This window comes from Orbicella faveolata, unplaced genomic scaffold (assembly GCF_042242905.1).
Source record: "Orbicella faveolata isolate gen_17 unplaced genomic scaffold, um_ofav_v1 contig_47, whole genome shotgun sequence".
NCBI lineage: Eukaryota > Metazoa > Cnidaria > Anthozoa > Scleractinia > Merulinidae > Orbicella > Orbicella faveolata.
The window spans coordinates 14,405,001-14,425,932 of NW_028301577.1; the positions used below are offsets into that span (position 1 = coordinate 14,405,001).

At 38.6% G+C, this 20,932-nt stretch overlaps 1 protein-coding gene across 2 annotated transcripts; it reads right to left on the reverse strand.

The window, feature by feature from the left end:
* Positions 1-6,023: 6,023 nt before the first annotated feature.
* LOC149097268 (zinc finger MYM-type protein 2-like) lies at positions 6,024-18,413 on the reverse strand. Of its 2 annotated transcripts, none has more exons than XM_089279187.1 (4): positions 18,129-18,413; positions 15,552-15,632; positions 7,052-9,180; positions 6,024-6,966 (listed from the first exon to the last, which is right to left on the reverse strand). In XM_089279187.1, the coding sequence occupies exons 3-4, from the start codon at positions 7,462-7,464 to the stop codon at positions 6,123-6,125; spliced, it is 1,257 nt and encodes a 418-aa protein (XP_089135313.1). In that variant the 5' UTR covers positions 7,465-9,180; positions 15,552-15,632; positions 18,129-18,413; the 3' UTR covers positions 6,024-6,122. The 2 variants fall into 2 exon arrangements, with proteins under 2 accessions (XP_089135313.1, XP_089135314.1); XM_089279188.1 differs by having other exon boundaries at positions 7,052-9,769; positions 18,129-18,392.
* Positions 18,414-20,932: the final 2,519 nt, after the last annotated feature.

The window sequence follows — 20,932 nt, forward strand, 5'->3', positions numbered from 1 at the left end:
CAATTTCGCTTCAATTGAAAACCTGCTGGTGATAAAGCACCGAATTCCAGTTTCCTTTCCAGGTATTCAGTTTAACTGTTCAAAAAGGTCATTAAAAGCAGTAAAAAAACTCACAAGGCCTTCTTGACCTTCGTTGGTTGAGATTTGAACGTCAGCCATATTGAATGATCGCAACCTATTTATCCCCAGGACAAATTAATCGCCTTCTAAGTGAAGGCCTGGGAGAGAGGTCTGGCTAAAACTCTCTAGCGAGAAATTGGAAACTCGCTAGCGAGAAATTGAACACTCGTTAGCGAGAAATTGGAAACTCGCTAACCGGAGAAATTGGAAACTCGCTAGCGAGAAATGAATGAGTTGCCAGTAATCGGATACCCGTGTTTACGCAAAGAACTCTGGGATCGTCAGGGGGCAAACATTGCAAGTCGCTAGAAGGAAATGTATGGCGAAAAAGTTGTTTCGACGCCCAAAGACATGGTTTTGGGGAGAGATCAACGCTTTTTTGCCGTTGTTTTATCGCGAATGGATTTTGGCAATGTTGAGACATCGAAAATGGAAGTTTTTGTTTGAATAACCGTGAAATAAGTGATAAAATGTACCGATAAACTCCCTTTTGCTTGCGTGAGGTTTATTGTGAAATACATTGAAGAGAATATTGAAAATTTCAATACACGCCTGATCTCGAGAGGCTACCCGGAGCAAATGGTAGAAAAGACCCTCCGAGAAGTTAAATATAAAGACAGAAAAGAAGCTCTAAAACAGAAATCGAAAATTGCAGGAGGAACTACTACCCTTTGTGTCGGGCAATTTCACTCAACTGTCAATACCAAACTTTGGAAAGCATAATCACGCACAAATGGCACTTTTAAAGACAAATGCTCAGAGATATATTCAAGGAGCCACCCTTGATCTGTTATAGAAAAGGAAAATCACTGAAATACGTGCTTGTAAAAGCAAAACAAAGGCTTTGAGCAACACAGTAGCCACACAGCATGAGTCGCGCGGACTCATTTGTCATTAAATCAACCCCAGACAGTACAGTGATCGCCACCGGGCTTATTTCCAGTATTATTTGTATGACTGAGCTCTCAAATAAGCCAAAAGTAGCCTGTCCACGACTTAAAAGGCTTTACTGGGTTATTTCCTCTCGATTTATACCTAATTAACTTTGTAATATGTTCAGACCATTACGCGATGTAAATTTCACAATAAACCTCACGCAAGCAACGGAATTTATCGGTAGATTTTGTCACATATTTCACGGTTATTCAAACAAAAACTTACATATTCCACATATCAACATTGTCCAAATCCATTCGCGATAAAAACGACGGCGAAAAAGCGTTGATCTCTCTCAAAAGTCGTTTTCTTGTACCTCGAAACAACGTTTCGCCATACATTTCCTTCTAGCGACTAGCAGTGTTTGCCGCCTGACGATCCCAGAGTTCTTCGCGCAAACACGGATATCCGATTACTGGCAACTCATTCATTAAGACATAAATGGTAAGTTGTATTGTTTTTAAGGGATAAGATAATCAAAGTGTAGATTTTGCTCATAGCGGCAAAAATAACCACATATTGCTAATTTATCTCTTATAATAGTCAACAGACAATAGGCTGTTGAATAAAGGTCCTAAACAATGCGTTTGTTTTTAATCTAGGTCAAAACGCTGGCCAGAACATTTTTTTCGCCTATAATTGCCTTGCTGGCATTTCAAATGTTACTCTTCACTGCTGGCTGGCTACTTGGCTGATTGTCATTTTTCTAGCTCGGTATTCAAAATTTTTATTATGTCTGGCTGGGAGTTTTATGAAATAAAGTCGATCTTGCTAGCAGTGAAGAGCGGATATTTTTTTCCCAGGAAAGCAGGAGCCATAATCGGGGACGGAGACCGTAAGCGCGCGCCATTTCTAGTATTGGGGTTGTCCCCGTGATATGGGACAATAATTCTATTTTTAGAACAAATTGCGCCATCACCTGCCGCACACGCGCGTACATGCTGCGAGGATTTTTGCGGATGTCGCGCGGGGGAAATGGCGTCCGAAAGTCCCGACATTTTTCATGTTTTTGGCCCACAACTCAACGCGTTTACGTCTGTTGGAATTTTGCTTAAGTATTTTCGTCGTAAGCTGCTCCAGTTTGAGTGAAGTAAGACAGTGTCGAATTTAGTTATGTTCCGCTGTAAGCTTATATATATATCGCTGACCAGGTTGTGTTCCGACGGATGCTTCTTTTACATGAGCTGTACATTAATCCACTTTAAATTTCACATATGTTGAAGATTAACAGCTTTTCCATTACACAGCAAAGAACTAGCTGGATATATTTAGATATAGCAGAGCTTCAGGACTTCATAGTTTCCTAGCTCCTCTTGCCACACGCTTGCGAGGAATTTGTCAGTGATCTATCGCGACCAAAAAGTAAAACAAAATAATTGCTAGTTTGAGTTTCGCTGGAGTTGTATGCAACGCTTGATGTTTCATCAAGGCCCAATAACTTTACGTCCGTAGATACTGCTCAGTTTTATTCGTCCAAAATTCCAGTAAATTCGCTGTTGTCGATGAATGAGAGCGCCCGCCGATGCGTGTTTTGTACAGTCAGTAAACATGACAAATTGTACTTCCGCTGCACTTTCGTGTGAAAGCGTACATCGAACTCAAACAATAACTATATAGTTTTTAAATATGTTTTAAGATTGATAAGTGTTTGAGAACATATTAAAAGCTAAGCTGAAAATATGTGAATAAAGCAGAAATAATCAGCAAAGTTACGATGACGCTTTCTTTAATCAACTTGGAATAACGATTTCGATTTTGTTGATCGAGTTATAAAAACTCCTTGTCTATTTTCATTTTCGCGGTGTAAAACTTCACTATGCTTATGTTGAAGAAACACACATGATGTTAGTAGCCTTTTTCGCGTTCGTGAAATTTGTTGCAGCATCTCAGCACAAAAGATAACGAAAGAAATCTTTGTCAAGATTTGTTGACATTTGAAAACACCGACTCGGCCTTGAAAGTGCACGAGCTGCACTATGCAAATGAGCTAATTGCACGCGTCAGACTTTCCTTTCAAAAACTTCCAAACAAGCAGAAACAATAAGAGACCATCAAAAGAGATGATTAACCATTGTCTGAGAAACTCACAAATGAACTCGATACCAGAGTAGCGAGTTTTCTCGCTATATTCTTAAGTCAGAACAAACACAAAAACATACGCGTAAGCTTACAACTAGCGTGAGCAGATCTTATTATTCATTCCCAGCGCGAGATTGAAGTCTTGCTTTCGACCCTGAAAAACCCACCTTTTCCGTTAGCTCAGAGCATAAAACTACATATAAGCGCTCTGGTTCGTATTCCCTGCCTTATTCCCTACCATCGCTGTGAAAAATACGCAAGAGAATGTCTCAACTCTCACCATTTGATCACGCAACGTGACAACATCCACGCGAGAGCCCCCGACATGTGCGTGAATCCGCGCGGATATATGACGTCAGGATGGCGCAATTTGTTCTAAAAATAGAAAAATTGTCCCATATCATAGGTGCGCGCGAATCTCGAGACTTACGGTCTCCGTCCCCGATTATGGCTCCTGCAGGAAAGTTAATTATTAATGGTAATTGACGTGGGAACACAGAATCAGTGCTTGGGAAGTCACATCTTAAATTTCCAGTGTAAGCGTCGTTGGGTACTCCTGTTTGCATGGGAATATAACGATCGTACAAAATATTTCAAAATAAGGGGAAAAAAATAACAAAATCGACCTGTCCTGTTGCTTGTATAACTTGTGTTTTTATGGCGTTTGGAGGGGTTTCAGTAGGATTTCAGTGGGTTTTAGCTTCTCTCTATTCCCCTCCCCATAGGCCAAAGGACCGATGGACCGAAGGAATCCAGCCATAAATTCGCCCCAAAGGATACGATCGCCTCGAGATTCCGCCAAGAACAACGCTAATAGATGCTCTAACCACTGCTTTCCTTCATCGGATTAAAACTTCCGCCAAGGAACAATTTTAGCGTGCAAATCTCTCAAGGCTTTGCCATCGATAGCCGTCGAAAGATACGTCGTGTGTTCCGTGCACCGACCGTTTCAAATTAGCTTAGCGACCCTGCCTTTGGGTTCAAATTACCTGCGCACCTGTGGGCGAGAACAATGATCACCTCTCGTGATTGATAATTAACCGCGCGGCCATGGGCCGAGCGCGGTTCATGATTTACCCGTGGTTTTTTTTTTAACCGCGCGGCCATGGGCCGAGCGCGGTTCATGGTTGTAGCGTTTCATGTGTACCGTTGCAGTTATGTCCTATGTAGCAGACATGTCCTCTGACGTAATGTGATATACGGAGCCAATCATATCATGCGTTCTATCTAATAACACGCAGCATAAGACTGGTAACTAAACTCCGTTGCAGTTCGGTCTTCGAGCAAAATTGATTTTTGGAGAGGGGTAGCGTTCGGAAGCAGTATTTGACTTTGTATGTCTTTACTCTGAACCAGAGTGACTCTGAACGTAAATATGCAGCGACTATTTGCAAGAATGGCATTTACCTCACAAGATTTCTATCGGAAATTGACCGCTTAGTGTATTTTCAGTTTCAAATTTTCAACATGAAAGTTCGATCGAAGATTTAAACAGTGGTTGCTCTCCGGTTTGCGAACTGCGTGTTCCCGGCCAGCCAATATTAAACTCCGCGCTTTGATTATCCTCAAATTATTCAGATCGTGTAATGATATTACAGAGGCAAAACAAAATTTCTGAGAAGCAGTGTAACCAATTTTAGTTTCGGTGCTGTAAAACTAGCACTCAATCTGCGCAATATTTCTCTATTCCCAATCTTGTCACTCACACGAAATCCGGTTCGCGAAAGCCCTCTTCTCAGTATAAGTTTGTTGAGGCTGACTGAACCTTTTTGGGTAAGCCGTCTCCTGTAGCATCGAACATTTATTACAGAAATTTTCTTGTCGAGTAGATTTTTATGGCCGGAGTGCTTTCTAACTGTTCCTAGTTCGCTTTGCTTTACAAAACAGCAGTAGTAGTCAAAAAACCACAGAGCACTTTGTGGCCTATTGAAAACACCACAGAGCGCTTTGTGGCCTATTCAAAACACCACAAAGCGCTATGTGGTGTTTTATTTTGGGATTTAACACTGAAAACTGGATGGCTCGTTGACTCGCAAATATCTCACAGCTATTTTCTGAAATAATTTGGTTTTTCCAATTTTTCACACCACAAAGCGCTTTGTGGCCTATTCAAAACACCGCAAAGCGCTTTGTGGCCTATTCAAAACACCACAAAGCGCTTTGTGGCCTATTCAATACACCACAAAGCGCTTTGTGGTCGTCATCGTAATCATAGCGATTCTGTCAGTGGAAATTATACTATGTGGATAAAACTGGCAGAGGGGCTCTCTTATTTGGACAGGGAGGTTGGCAAGATTTTCGCACCACCCCTTACATTAATTATGCATGTAATTTTTTGACTGACTCGTTCTTTTCACGATTGCTGTTTGAGTATAATGTGATAGTTTGAGATAGTTGCATACATAATTAATGTATGGCGCTGTACGGAAATCGTACCTGGAGGTTAGCCGAGTGCTTTTAAAGAAACCTCTGAAAGGAACCAATAGATTTTCGCAAACGTGCTGAGCAAGGTTATGTTGAACACTATTTCAGTTTTTGTTTTTAGAAAGAAATATCACCGAACCTCCGATATAAGACTTGATACCCTTAAAAGTACTCGTTATGGTTATCAGAGAGAGCACTGACTGCTAATGAGATTTGCATTCCTGGGATCGGCTGGAACTAGCTACAACGGGTATGTGTTATTGACCGGGAGAGACGATGAAATGAAAGCAGAAGGTTGAAAATTAGGAATTCAGTGATACCTCAACCTTTCTCAAACTCATTAATTATTCATGAGCTGATGACCCAATCAGCTCGCATCAATTGGGTCAGGTGCATGTATGTTGATACCCAATGAACATACCGATCAACACACGGTAGATTAGTTCAAAAACTGATCAAGACACTGATCAAGAAACTTGAATTTTAATCAGTCTTAATTATAATTCTAAATACAGCATTTTTCCCGCTTAAATCATTGCTTACAACAACAATACAGCAACATATTATTCCTTCTTAGACATCGTTACATTAATTGTACAGTTTTTGAATTTTCCTTTCTGGAAAACAACATCCGTTAAAGATTGATCCTGTTTCTCTGTGGTAAAACATGTAGTTGTACTAACAACACTTGGACCTAGGATCTTTGAAACTTTAGACACATTTTCTTCTGTAGGCTTTTCGTACTGCAACAATGCATTAGAACGATGCCCCGACCTTTCGCGAATCAATTTTTCTTCAACCCCAGAATTGAACAGGGAGGAAACACAAGTAACGCGCAAACTGTGAGCGGTTTTGCGTTTAAAGCCTGCCGCGTCGCACATGTCAGGCAAAATCTTGTTCAAGCTGTTGATGCCTACGGGCACTTTATCGAATGCGAACCTAGTTTTTGATGGCTTAAAGTAAAATGCGGTAACTTCCTTTGCATGAGTCTCAACTAACCCTACATACAATCTGAATATCTCAACAAGGCACGGCTCGTGCTTTTCCTCAATAGAATGACAAACGTGCTTGACCACTCGCGGCACATACTTTAGATCACAAAGACCTCCATGATAAGTTTTAGAGGCATTTTCTTCAAACTTAATAAAATTTGGACCAATTTCAAAGTTGTTTACAACAATATTTCTGTGATCTCTCCCCCGCAACCCAAAAACTTTTCCGTTGTAGAAATAGATCGTGTTCAATAACGACTTAGCTGATGTAGTTCCCAGCAATTTCTTTTGCCAGAATACTGCTTCTTCTTGCTCGCTCACAAACTCCTTTTCCTCTTTCTTACACTTAATGTGAAGCCCTTCTCGAACGCCATTCTTCATCTCGGCATCTAAGCAACGTCGGAAAAGGACAAACCTTCAAAAAATAACACACAAAATTAAAGTCCTGAAACAGTGCATTTTAAATTACTAACCAATTCGGTCTAAAAGTTGTCAAGTACCTTTTGTCACTAGCGTCCAGAGGATTCAAAGCTTCTGATCCATTTTTCTCCTTCAAATAACGCTTGAGGGCACAAATGATACCATAAACAGACTTCGGAGGGTATCTTTCACCGGACTTTTTAGCTACCTCCATCACAAATTTTGACAACCAATAGTTCAGCGACAGAGCGTCCATTCCAGCAATATCTACACTCACAGCGGTAACATTGTGTAAATCGTAGTCCTTGAAGAGACCGCCACAATCTAATACCGGAACTTTAACCTCTCTCAACCTCTGCCATTCGGCAAAAATGTTCACAGCCCACTTGTTTCTATACTTAGTTGAAACTGGAACAGCATCATTCACCAAAACATTTTCTTGAGAAGAGGTTTTTGGAACTCGAAAACGTTCTGATCTCCACTCGATCTCCATCACGCGGCATAATGTTAATTTATTAAAAATTCAACCTTTAAAACTTGCCCACATGGCCGCATATAAAAGATTCATTTCATTTACCATATGAATAAAAAACAGACAATAGCCTATTGAACACGCCTACTAATTACCTATTCTTCGAAAAAAATTCTCATGCTACTTTGAGAAGCCAGCTCAAAAACTCGTGCTTCGTTTTTCATCAGGGGTTCCAAACACCTCGAAACAATGAAAGCACTCCGCCTTCGGCGTCGTGCTTTCATCTGTTTCTCGGTGTTTGGAACCCCTGATGAAAAACTCGCACTCGTTTTTGATCTATTACATCACTTGTTTCGGTTAGAGAATCTTAGAGGGATTTATTATGTTCATTGATTTATAGCTCTATTGTTAGTCCTCGTTTGTAGGCACACCCCTCAGGAATTTAGCATTGAACATGGAATGAAACTTTAGTCGGATACTGATATGGGTATTTCTTTTTTTAACAAGTCTATGGATCTCGCCGTAACATTGCAAGGCGAAGAACTCGACCAATGTTTTACCAACACGGACCTCATACTAGTTCAATAACATAATTCAGTTATGACAAAGAAGATTACAAATCTTTTTTTATTTATTTATGGCTAGACTGGAATTTATACAACTGGTGTTTTCATGAGCAGGTATAATTACCATTATCACTATCAACTGGAATCTTATAGATCTTTCTACACACGAACCAAAACAATCTGACTTGTGACCTTGAATTAATTGGCTTGAATTATCTGCAATGCTCACGTATGATACAAACCGTTGCTTTATCCAAACATTTTCGAAAATTATATTTTAGGGCATGTTTTTAGCCTGTGTTGTAAAACCACTATAATCTTGAGATTTGTATTGTTACAAAGGCAAAATAACCAAAGTTAAAATTAGTTTGAGAAATTCTATTTTTGACAGATAAATGCCTTTTGGACATACTAATATAATACTTATCATTGCATTTACAGTGGTGCACTTCTAACACAGACCACCAAACTAATTTTTTTTCATCATTTTTTAACATGTTTTCAACAACTTTCCTATGGCTTCCATTCAAATCTGGCAAATCCAAATTATGAAAAGAAATGTGAAAGGTGGAGTTGTCGACTGATCAACAGGTTACATGATGCTTGATATTTTCACCATTCATGCATTTTGATTAGCTTATTTAAACCAAGGAAGGTGGACACAGTTAGTCAGGCACGACTGTGGCTGGGTTCTTATAACAAAGATGAAAAGTTCTGTCACTCTTTTGTCCCTTAAATCTAGATCCAACAAACTAGTCACAGGCAACACAGTGATTTGTGGTTCATTTAGTAAAAAAAAAAGTAATGACATATTTTCTTCAGCCTTTGAGCTTGGGCTAATTTGAATAAGCTGTTGTAAATGTAGAACAATCAAAACAATTTCAGACTCATCCTCTATTTACTTAATTATTACTTATTAATACATCTGTTAAAGAAATCCTGATAAAAATTTTAAAAATCTACGAAATAAATACTGATTTTGTCACTGTCACTAAACTCATCCTCTATTAACTTTCTGTAGAGGTGTTCATCATCATTGTCTTGTTCTTCTTGCCCTTCCACTTGTTCTTCTTGATCCTCTTGTCCTTCTTCTTCTTCTTTGTCTTCTTGTAACTCCCCCTCCTCCTCATCGATCATATCATCTAATGCCTCCAGGTATGGTTTGGCCAGTCTATTAAAAATATGGAGATGGATTTACTTCATTAATAGACACAACAATATTGTGGAAAACTGAAACTTTCTGTGAAGGGGCCTGTTACGGCTATTTCGTGTTTTCTTTGTGTCCTTTTTTGTTCCGTATGTTAATGTATTTTTTCACATTCTGCATGCTTTTTTTCTCGCGTCGTATGTAAATTTCGTTGCGTATATATTTGTGTTATCCTTTCATGTTCGTTTAGTGCTAGTTTATCGTCCGGTACACTTGTATCTTCTTGGTTCCCTGAACCCCGTTGCCAGCATTTTGGTAAGCCGTTTAGTTTATCGTCTGTTTGTGTTTTCCTCTTAGTTTTCTGCCGTCTTCAGTTAGTTATTTGTAGTAATTCGTTTCATGTTTATCTTTAGGAATTTACCTTCCTCCTACGGAAAGTGAAATAAATTTGCTGGACTAATTGAAACTCGCTTTAAGTTGTGTCTTAAGTCGGCCCTTTGCCTCTTCAGGGCCCATTTCTTGAAACTTCCTGGCTATTCAAGAGCTTGTCAACTTACAAGGACCGTTTTCAGGCTGCTGTTTTGGGCCCAAAGCACCAAACTACCTAATGAAACTGAAATCAGTTTTTAAAAAGAGCATTGGAATTACAATCTAAAGTACAACAGTAATATTATTATAATTCAAATTATAAATATTCATACTGTATTTTGAAAGTGGAAGTTTTTTCACGAGGAATGTGAACGCCTTAAAGAGATCCTTTCCCGACTGTGCTATCCTGACGACCTTGTGCAGTCAATCATTCGCAGATTTATTGAATCAAAAGTGTCCGAGGATTCACATACTCGAGTGGCTGATAAAAGAGAAGCCCCAGTCAGAATCGTGTTGCCCTACAAGGACCAGAAATCTGCAAACGTAGTACGTAAACAGCTGGCTGACCTCAGTCGGAAGATCAACGCAGATATTAGCCCAGTTTACACAAGTAGAAAGATCAAGGATGAAATTAAGGTCAGGGAAGACAAGCAGCCTCTTGTTAGTCAACAATGCGTGGTGTATTCATTTCAGTGTAGCCTGTGTGATGCAGGCTATGTCGGTTACACGTGCCGACACCTACACCAACGAATTGAAGAACACAAAGGATCGGCAATCGGAAACCACCTCAGAGAGCAGCACGATATGGAGCCAGAAGACATCGCACAGAGTTTTCGAATCTTAAGAAAGTGTCAGAACAAATTTGGCTACCTTATTTTTGAAATGTTTTTTTATCAAAGAACTGAAACCAATGCTAAACAAACAGTGCGATTCAATTCGCGCCCAATTATTTGTTTAGAGCAATTCTTGCTAAGATTATTTTATTTTTCCATTGTATATTTTTAACACTTTCACATATTTTATCACATTTTAGCGTTCGCCACATTTTTATCTATTATAAGTTGTTTTTAACATATTTATGGTTATATGCTATTGTAGAAAATTTAGTCACTTGAAAATGACCTCGTAGAGGTCGAAACGTCGTGACTTTTTAGCGCTAGTTTTTATTTCAAAATCGATTTCTAAGAAACTACTTATTAACATACTGTATTTCTATACCTAACTAAGAAAACCAGTTTTTGATTAATATGATGCAAATAGACTTCTCTATAAACTCACTTCCTTCAACTTAATGTCTACTAATTTTTCACGCAAATAGCAAACCACCAGTTGTGATTGCAGTTACCCGTCTCACTCTACATAGCAATTTTCAATTTGGTTTCAAAATTAACTTGCATTTGGGTTTGCATCACTGTGCTCTGTTTTGCATCCTGTACTTTCTTTGTTGCGTTGTTCGTAATATTGTTAATACTCTGGTTCTGGTTTCAAGGCACTTCAATGAAAACTGTTCAGACATCACTTCCTTCCTGCATGAGATGAAGTAATAGTTAAAAGCACATGCCATTTTTGGTCTGGGACATTGATGGGGATTCCTGGACAGGCCCTCAGAGGAGCTCCCATCTGCTTTCAAAATTACATCATTAGCCTAGCAAAACTAGTGCCAGTCCTAAACCCCACATTAGAATTTAAAATCCTTAAAACTCATAGTCTTGTTGTTATTGGGATAAGATGTTCTAGGTTCTGAGCTACTGTGTCTGAGACACCTCACAAGATTAGAAGCCACAGATTTAGGAAAGCCATTCCCTAACAGAACGTTTTCATCATTGTTCTTTGTTTCTGAATGAGAGAGTCTATTTCACATTAATGTTGCAGTTCCTAGGGAGTAATGCTTTAATTATCCCGACAAACACAAGCAATAAACACGCGTTCTATGGCGTAAAGGGGGGAACACCGCCCCGCAATCGGCGTGACAGACGAACTTCCATTGCGTGACCAAATGCCAAACTTATCTCCCCAGCGGTTAATTCTGCACTGGATCGGACAAGTCGGCGAGGCCAAAAGCTTGCGCGTCCTAGTAGCGTAACTCTAAACGGCACTACGAGCTGACCTGCGGTCAGCATCGTGCTAGAGTGTAGACAGTTCTCAAGCCTTACTTATCTCCCCAGCACTACGAGCCGACTCCGCCGGCACGTGCTGGATCGGACAAGAAGAGGCATAAAAGAGCGTTAAATAGCGCCACTAAATTAGCGAAAACGAAGCTTGGGGAAGTCGCTGCAAGACTTAACCGATAGCGTGGCACGAGAGGTGAACCCCAGTTTATTATTTATATTAATGAACAACGACAATAAACCTCCAAAGGGAGGGAAGGGTGGGAGTTACGATTTCGAGGGCTACCTAAAAGTTACAGTAGTGATATAACGAGCGAATGATGCTAAAGTCCAAGCTAAGCCTCTTTTATAGGTAGACTGATGTCTAGGTTTAAACCAATATAAAATCGTGTACCATGAAACGTACAGAGTCCATGCGGCCTTGAACGAAACAAGAATGGGGCTATTTAAAAGACTAGCCATACAAAAAGCATGATATAGTTAGACCGGACGTTGTTGCAACATGTATACGTGAAAGGCTATTGTGAATATTGTTTAAACTAGACAAGAAAGACTTCTATAATGTTCTAACGCGTAACAGTTCTATTGCGTTACGTTTAACAACAGTAAGCTAGTGACTGTACGTAAATAGCGTCACGCTCCATTAACTGCGCTTTAACGATTGACTTTAAAGCTTTATATACGAGAAGCCTGGTGCAACAAGGCTTAACCCAGGTAATTTTGGCAAGTCAACGTACTTGACTAGAAAACAAGACATTCTGTCCAGTGTTTGTGTGATTCCTATAAATGTCAATGGATGTTCTTTTCAGAGAAATGTCCAGGAAATGGATCAAGCCATCTTCAAATTTGTTGACTGTAAAACATGTCAGATTTATTTGGTTTGTCCATCAACAGCATATCTTCAAAATAACGTCCATAAAACTACTCATTTATAAGGCCACTGTCAAGCATTTTACGAACAATATCATTTTTGAGTTCTGTCATGATAAAAAAAAACAACAACGGCCTAATGAAGAACCCAACAAAATGCCATCAATTTGGTTGTCGAGTGCTCTCTTAATTAATTTGGTGTTAATCAATTTATTGTCATTAACTCCAAAGAAACCAATCTCAACAACTGTCAGGGCTTGCTGTCAGGGCCTGCAAACTCCAGTTCCTCTTAGAGTGAAAACAAGGTGTTTTCCTTCCACATCTACATGGGAGAGTATCATAACGTATGTGGGTGGTGGTGGTGTATCGAGTTGTGTTTGACAAACCCTTTTCATTTTTTTTGTTTCTACATATAGCAATATAAAGGAACTGTTTTTTAACTGTTTAATAGCAAACCACTTTATTTTTAAAAAGTGCCTGTTATTTTTAGTTAAAGTTCATTTGGATAACAATTCCTTTCTATTTAAATGTATGTTGCTTGAAAACTGTGATCTGGTGGCCCTAGATGCAATTTGAGTTTTTCTGTAATTTTGAAAAGTCAAGCCCCACTGTTTGTTATTAATATTGTATCAAAAGGATAACACCATTCTTATCATGGTTATTCTATTGATTCCATTTCATCATTACTTAAGGTGGTTCTGCAGTTATTGTGGGCACACTACCCCATGTCAAAGTTTGCAACATAAATTTTGGGGCTTTGAAGTGTTGGCTAAGAAATTTTGGGAAATATTTTGTGTTTCACTCGGTGATAATGTTCCTTAATTCCATTTACTGGGGAAAATATTTTTATTCTTACTGGTGTTTGACTGGACCCCATTTTTTGGACAACAACACTACCAGTAAAAAAAATTTTGCTGGCATACTTTTACTCAATTTCTGGAACCAGCTTATTCTGACTTAATACAAACCATGCCCAAGTTTTGGGGAAATCATTTGAGCAGAAGTTCAGAAGTATTAACTTAAAGGTCAAAGACATGTAAACTCAACTCTAACATTCACTGAAAGTTTCTACAATTGACTCTCATTTCCAAAACAAGCCATGAACCCAAATTTTGTGAGAAGCTTGCCCCAAAGCTTGCTAAATAAAAGTGGCTAGTCAATTAGTGATCGTGCGAACCATAAAAAACATTAATCCCTAGTTCTTAAAATACTATAAAATGCTTGATAACCTCATTGAATTTTCAAAGATGCATTTTGCAACAGTATTTGGAAATAACTTTTGTGTCAAAGTCTTTCCACACAAATTGTACGGTACGGCAACATTTTGGCTATAAGTTTTACTGTTGTGACTCAAAAAGAAATGGGGCACTGTTGTCAGGATTGTAAGCTACTCCCCGACTGATCTCTGGTGAGGAAGAGAAGCAGTTTTATTAATCTATGATTACAAATACAAAATAGCCACTACAGGTACAGGCTGAGCCATCTTTTTGCCATTCCTTAATATATAGTTAAAAAGACAATTATTAATAATAACAATAATAATAAATAAAAATAGCAATAAAAACAACAACGATGACAACAAAAATAATAACAATAATATTAATGATAATGATGTGCTTCTGGGCATGAATTATGTTTTCATTCATGACAGTTGGTTCATTGTATTTGACCAGTAAAAGTGCTTCACTGGGTCTATTTGTTAGAAAAGTGGAGTCTCATCAAAATGTGTGGGCACAGTTCATGGATGTTTAAAATCTTGTGAGGGTTGTGCTCTATGACTGATTAATCACCCAATGAATCACTGTTGCAACACCAAAACAAGAAGGCAAGTTTATAAAAAAGTTGAGCATTTCTGCAAGTTGAAATTTTCTCGTGAGTGCTAATGGGCAACAAAAGTCTCCTAGGTAGGCAACTAAAAAGACACACGGGGAACCAACAAAAACAGAACTAGTTCCTCAAAGGGCAAATTAGCAAGAAAGTTAGTGTCGAACACTGCATTAATAGCCGTCAAGCTCATTCTAAGAGCTTTGCGGCATCCAAAAGTTTTCTTTACTCTGCCTCCTCGACTCCTCAACCTCTCTTCATTCATTTATGTTTGTTGTGCCCCAAACCATTGCAGGAAAGAAAGTGAGTGCTTTGCAGGCTGTAAGTATACATGTAGAATACAGTAGGGGCAATTGTACATGTATGGTTTACCAGTTTTGTCATTTAAGTTAACGTTGTCATTTGCTAACACAGAAAGCTCAACCTCCTACAAGCTGTCTTGTTCACAGCTTCTGGGGTTTTAAATAAGAGTCACAACAAAGAATAGAAAAAATATGTGACAAATGCTTGAGTAACTACATATGATATGCAAATATCTTCTTTGTAACATGCAGCAAAGATTGCTTGTATCACTGCCATACATCTATACCTTAACCTATAATACACCACAGAACCTCCCAAACTACCGGTAAGTTGAGACTTTCATTTTATATCAATTTTAAAAACAAAATTATTTTATTCTAGTGGGGACAATGGGTTGTTGACTAGTTTAATGGATACACAAGCATAATAAGCCGTGCATTAACGTGGTACTGTACAATCACTTCTTCCTTAAGATTTTGAAACTCCATCTACTAAACACTCCCTGCGCTAAATTTTAAGCCTTCATAGCAGGGATGAAAAGGAATTAAAAACTAGAAACTGGCTAATTTATCCAGGTGCGAAGAAGATGTGTTTTGAAAAATAGTTGGCCTTCTCTAACACATAATAGTTGGCTTTCTCTAATACATAAAAGTTGGCTTCCTCTAACACATTTGGTTTGCAATGTTCTTCTTAGTATTGCTGGAGTACTTAGTTTACAAGAAAAAACTCATAAACTAACCAGATATTGAAGTATAATATGAGGACATAAGCCCTAAAATTCTTGAGAAAGTGTTGCCATTACAGTTAAGACCCAATTACGTACAGGTAACAAAAAAATGAATTATTTTGGCAAGACACAACTCTAAAAAAGTTATCAATGCATGGCAACTGATACATATCATGGTAAGGGCTGATGCTCACCATCCCTAGTTCCTTCTCTACTACGACTTTCTTCAGTTTGTGCATGTTTTCCCTCATCCAACCCATGATGATCATCCATTACTGCAAAAACAGAAATTCAAAGCATTATTGTTAAACACAAAATCACACAAATGCAATTATATTTTAAGTTACACTGACTTTTAAAATAACATACATGTACAGCCTTGTAGATTAAAAGCTGTTCCTCAGTAAAGGGAAATTTAAAAGAAAACAAAATTCAATCAGAAACAACTGCAAGAGTATGACTATCTTATCAAGACCTAGGTTTTTAAAGTCTATTTCAACTGACAGTGAAACCAAAACAGAACAGACTGAATCTCTAGTGGCAAAGTTTAACTGGTGAGAACTACATCTTATTATATCGCTAGCTCCGCGAGCAGGCAAGATGAATCAAATCCTGCGCTGTGATTGGCTACCCGAGCGGGCAAGATGGAGCTATCTTGCCCGCTCGGGACTACCTGCCGTGTCCCGCAAGAAAAATTTCCCCGAAAGCCATATAATAAATCCTTTATTGACCAAGCTTGTTCGTTCAAGATGGCTGGATATTGGCCTCATTCTTGTTTTGCGAGTTTATGGACCTCAACTCCGTCTCGGTCCATAAACTCGCAAAAAATGAACTTGGCCAATATCCAGCCATCTTGACCTCACACTTGGTAAATAACCCATATATATTTACCAAGAGATAAAAGACATCCTTGAGAATACAAATACAAGTAGATAAACAAACCGTTTTCTCCTTCTTTAATTGTTTTTACATTAAAAGAACAAAAAAAAACCAAGTATCCAAAAACATGAATAAATTCTCCAGAAGATAACAAGAATGGCAATGTTCCTCACACAAGAGCTGGCACAAAGAGATAATGGCAATGCCACCTAATGAAGACATGACAAGGTATTGGCATGTATCCCTATTTAAACAATAGAGAGTTTCTGTCGAGGAACTATCGGTTGATAGTTGCCCCATGGAAATTTGATGTTCTTAAAACAAATATGCTAGTTTTAAGAACATCAAATTTTCAAGGGACAACTATCAACCGATAGTTCCGAGACATAAACACTCTATTGTCTTTATCGTTCACCACTAAATTTTCTTCCGCGCGCCAGTTCAAAATTCATATTGAATTATTTTCAACTTTTTTAGATGAAAGCCATGGAAGGTTGTTGAAGCCAAATATAAAATTTGAAAAAGAAAACAGACAAAAACCCACTTAATATATTTCAATTGTTTACTTTCTGTAAGCCCGCTTCTTTACAGAAACATTTACACGGATGAGTACTATCCATCCAGGTATTTTCCTCAGACAGGCACTATGGGCTGATAGCGTCTCTCCACGGATGAACACTATTGCGTCACATGATCAATTTAAACCAATAAGAATCGGAGAAAATTCAGTGGTGAACTATAATATGTATTAATTGGACCAGCTGCATAGAAAAGGAAACCTAGGCAAGCACTTCTTGAAGCAGCCTCACATGATGACTATACACACTGCGTGTCTACAAAACACTGCTTCGTAACAAACAGCTTAAAGGTAGCAAGTCAACAACAGAGGAAAGGAAGAACAGAAGGACAAACAACCCTGACCTTAACTGGTGATTCCTTAGCACTATATTGGGAATGCTTCAAGCGCAGAATTTTACACTTATTCAATAGCATCAAAAACAAAATCATTACTCATGGATTGTATGTTATTTGGATTATTTTCGATTCTTTTGCATAAGTTGTTTATTATGTTGTTCCGTATGCTCAAGAATTCATGTATGCCTATCAAAGTTCATCAAAAAACTGTACCTTCCAGCCACCGCAAAATGTAATGCGGAGTGATAAAATAAATGAATAGTACTATTTAAAAGACCTGGCAAAATAGGGTAAGACTGGTACATCATATCTCTTTTGCAAGCACGGTGACCTATTTTAATTTATTTTTAGAGACTGTGCTTGGTACGAAACATTCAGGGAAATGTATTGTGCATTTGTTTTCATGATTGTGCCCAGGAGATTACTTTTAAGCTTACTTTAACATCGGTAGAAATCATTCCCAATACTGATAGAAGCAAAGAAATACCAGACAAAATAAAGGCTCGAAAGTTCAAACTGTCACAAGAATGGTAAACTCGATTTCTTGACATCCTGAACTAAACTCAAATTTCTTGAACTGTAACCAATTTTAATCCTTGCAATCCTGCACATTATTTCGAAACTACTGTTTTTGCTTTGCTCTATAGCATTTTTATCCAACTAAGCTGTATATTTGGTGGCATTTGGCGATACAAGGTGGTAATAAGCTGAGTGAAAATTTGCTCTGTCTGCAGGACAGCGTTTCTTTATGCCCGTGACGGAGGCAGATCTTAATTGCAAAATTCAAAACACAACAGTGTGGACTATACAAACTAGTGCCAGCTTAGTTCGTGCCGCTTGAAAGCAACACGATCAACAAAACTTAGATTGCTGATGAACATGTCGAAATGGCTTCGTAGACTTGAGCCATATAAATTGCTCACTCCATTTCTACAAACAACATAATACAATACACTACACTTCACAAAGCTTCTTACCAACAATATTAGGCTTCAAAGGCAGCTGTAAATGTGTTTCGGAACATGCAGAAAGATCCGGCAAAACACCCTCACGATTAAAGTCACAATCGATAGGTTTCGAGCTTTCAACTGGCAAACACCGTCCCGTCCCCTAGTAAAATAATCTCAGAGGACACGATCACAACGCATTTTCATTGGAAGAAACAACAACACGTACAATTGGTCAAAAGGTGTTAGACATGTCTGCCACGCAGGACGAAAGTGCAACGCTACACTAGGTTTACCCGTGGTTTATTAACCGCGCGGCCATGGGCCGAGCGCGGTTCTAGGTTTACCCGTGGTTTATTATTAACCGCGCGGCCATGGGCCGAGCGCGGTTGATGGTTTACCCGTGGTTTTTTTTTTTAACCGCGCGGCCATGGGCCGAGCGCGGTTCTAGGTTTACCCGTGGTTTATTTTTTTTTTTTTTGTCGGTGACCAGACGCAGACCTCCGCTCGGCCAAATTCCGAGTCACGCAACGTGTGATGTTTTTTCCGCCAGAAGCTGTTAAAACATTAATACACGGATAATTTTACGGATATTGTTTCCTTTGTTGTGGGTAAAATATATTTTCTTTTGGTTTTATCGAAGCGTTGGATTCAAAGGGATTAATAAATACGCTAAAAAAAGGTATTACGTCAGCCATGGAATGCGTTAACGTTGCAGCTTTCACTTTCGCTACGTGACTAATAAGATCGTGTTTACTTTGGAAGTTTATTTCGCCAGAAGCGACGGTCATTAATTTATTTGCAAGTTTGCGAGTATTTCTTGTGGTTTTAGGCAAATGAAGTAAATTCTTTGGCTCTTTCATCGCAGCGAGTTCATAGATCGGAAGGAAAATGAAATATTTGCAAGCCAAGCAAAGAACATGTCAGGACATGCAATGATTACGTCATTGGTAGGGAAATAACCACCGTACTAAAGATAGCCGTCGATAACGCAATTCTTGAATTATGTGACTCGTGTGACTTCTTTGCTAGCCCTTTACTCAAGGAAAATATTAAATTTAAACTTGACTTTTAAGAAAGAAAGCTGTTGTTAATAGTGTTCGTATCTTCATGCCCATACATATCCCAAAGAAAGTTCCAGATTAACACTATTACGTCATCGGAGATTTCGCAAGGGCTACGACTGATGGTGCAATAGTACAGTCTGTGTTGATCAAGTGATGTGATGTCTACAGTAATCAATGAATCATCAAGGATTACTTTCGAATGTGCACTGCGTTGCGACTGTAGTGCTAAGAAAACAGTTAAATTTTAAAAGCGCGGTTTTAAGATCTAACAGATCTTCTTGTTTTTTTTTTTTTTGTCGGTGACCAGACGCAGACCTCCGCTCGGCCAAACTTTGAGTCACGTAACGTGTGATGTTTTTCCGCCAGAAGCTGTTAAAACATAAATACACGGACAATTTTACGGATATTGTTTTCTTTTTTGTGGGTAAAATATATTTTCTTCTTTTTATCAAAGCGTTGGATTTAAAGGGAATAATAAATACGCTGAAAAAAGGTATTACGTCAGCCATGGAATGCGCTGACGTTGCAGCTTTCACTTTCGCTACGTGACAAATAAGATCGCGTTTACTTTGCAAGTTTATTTCGGCAGAAGCGACGGTCATTAATTTATTTGTAATTTTGCCAGTATTTCTTGTGGTTTTAGGCAAATGAAGTAAATCCTTTGACTGTTTCATCGCAGCGAGTTCCTAGATCGGAAGAAAAATTAAATATTTGCAAGCCAAGCAAAGAACGTGTCAGAACGTGCGAAGATTACGTCATTGATAGGGAAATAACCACCGTACTAAAGATAGCCGTAGATAACGCAATTCTTGAATTATGTGACTGGTGTGACTTCTTTGCTAACCCTTAACTCAAGAGAAAAAAACAGTTAAATTTAATCGTGACTTTAAAGAAAGAAAGCGGCTTGTAATAGTGTTCGTATCTTCATGCCCATACATATCCCGAAGAAAGTTCCAGATTAAGACTATTACGTCATCGGAGATGTCACAACGGCTACGACTGATGGTGCGATAATAGAGTTTGTGTTGACCAAGTGCTGTGATGTCTACAGTAATCAATGAATCATCAAAGATTGCTTTGGAATATGCACTGCGTTGCGACTTTAGTACTAAGAAAACAGTTAAATTTTAAAAGCGCGGTTATAAGATCTAACAGATCTTGTTGTTTTTTGTCGGTGACCAGACGCAGACCTCCGCTCGGCCAAACTTTGAGTCACGCAACGTGTGATGTTTTTCCGCCAGAAGCTGTTAAAACATAAATACACGGACAATTTTACGGATGTTTTCTTTTTTGTGGGTAAAATATCTTTTCTTTTCGTTTTATCAAAGCGTTGGATTCAAAGGGAATAATAAATACGGTGAAAAAGGTATTACGTCAGCCATGGAATGCGCTGACGTTGCAGCTTTCACTTTCGCTACCTGACAAATACGATCGTGTTTACTTTGCAAGTTTATTTCGGCAGAAGCGACGGTCATTAATTTATTTGTAATTTTGTATTTCTTGTGGTTTTACGCAAATGAAGTAAATCCTTTGACTGTTTCATCGCAGCCAGTTCATAGATCGGAAGGAAAATTAAATATTTGCAAGCTAAGCAACGAACTTGTCAGAACGTGCAAGGATTACGTCATTGGTAGGGAAATAACCACCGTACTAAAGATAGCCGTGGATAACGCAATTCTTGAATTATGACTTGTGTGACTTCTTTGCTAGCCCTTTACTCAAGGGAAAAAACAATTTAATTTAATCGTGATTTTTAAGAAAGAAAGC

Coding starts and splice junctions, on each gene's coding strand:
- LOC149097268 (XM_089279187.1), bottom strand. CDS start 7,464: ATGGAGATCGAGTGGAGATCAGAACGTTTTCGAGTTCCAAAAACCTCT. Junction 6,967..7,051: donor CTGGACGCTAGTGACAAAAG/GTACTTGACAAC, acceptor TATTTTTTGAAG/GTTTGTCCTTTTCCGACGTT.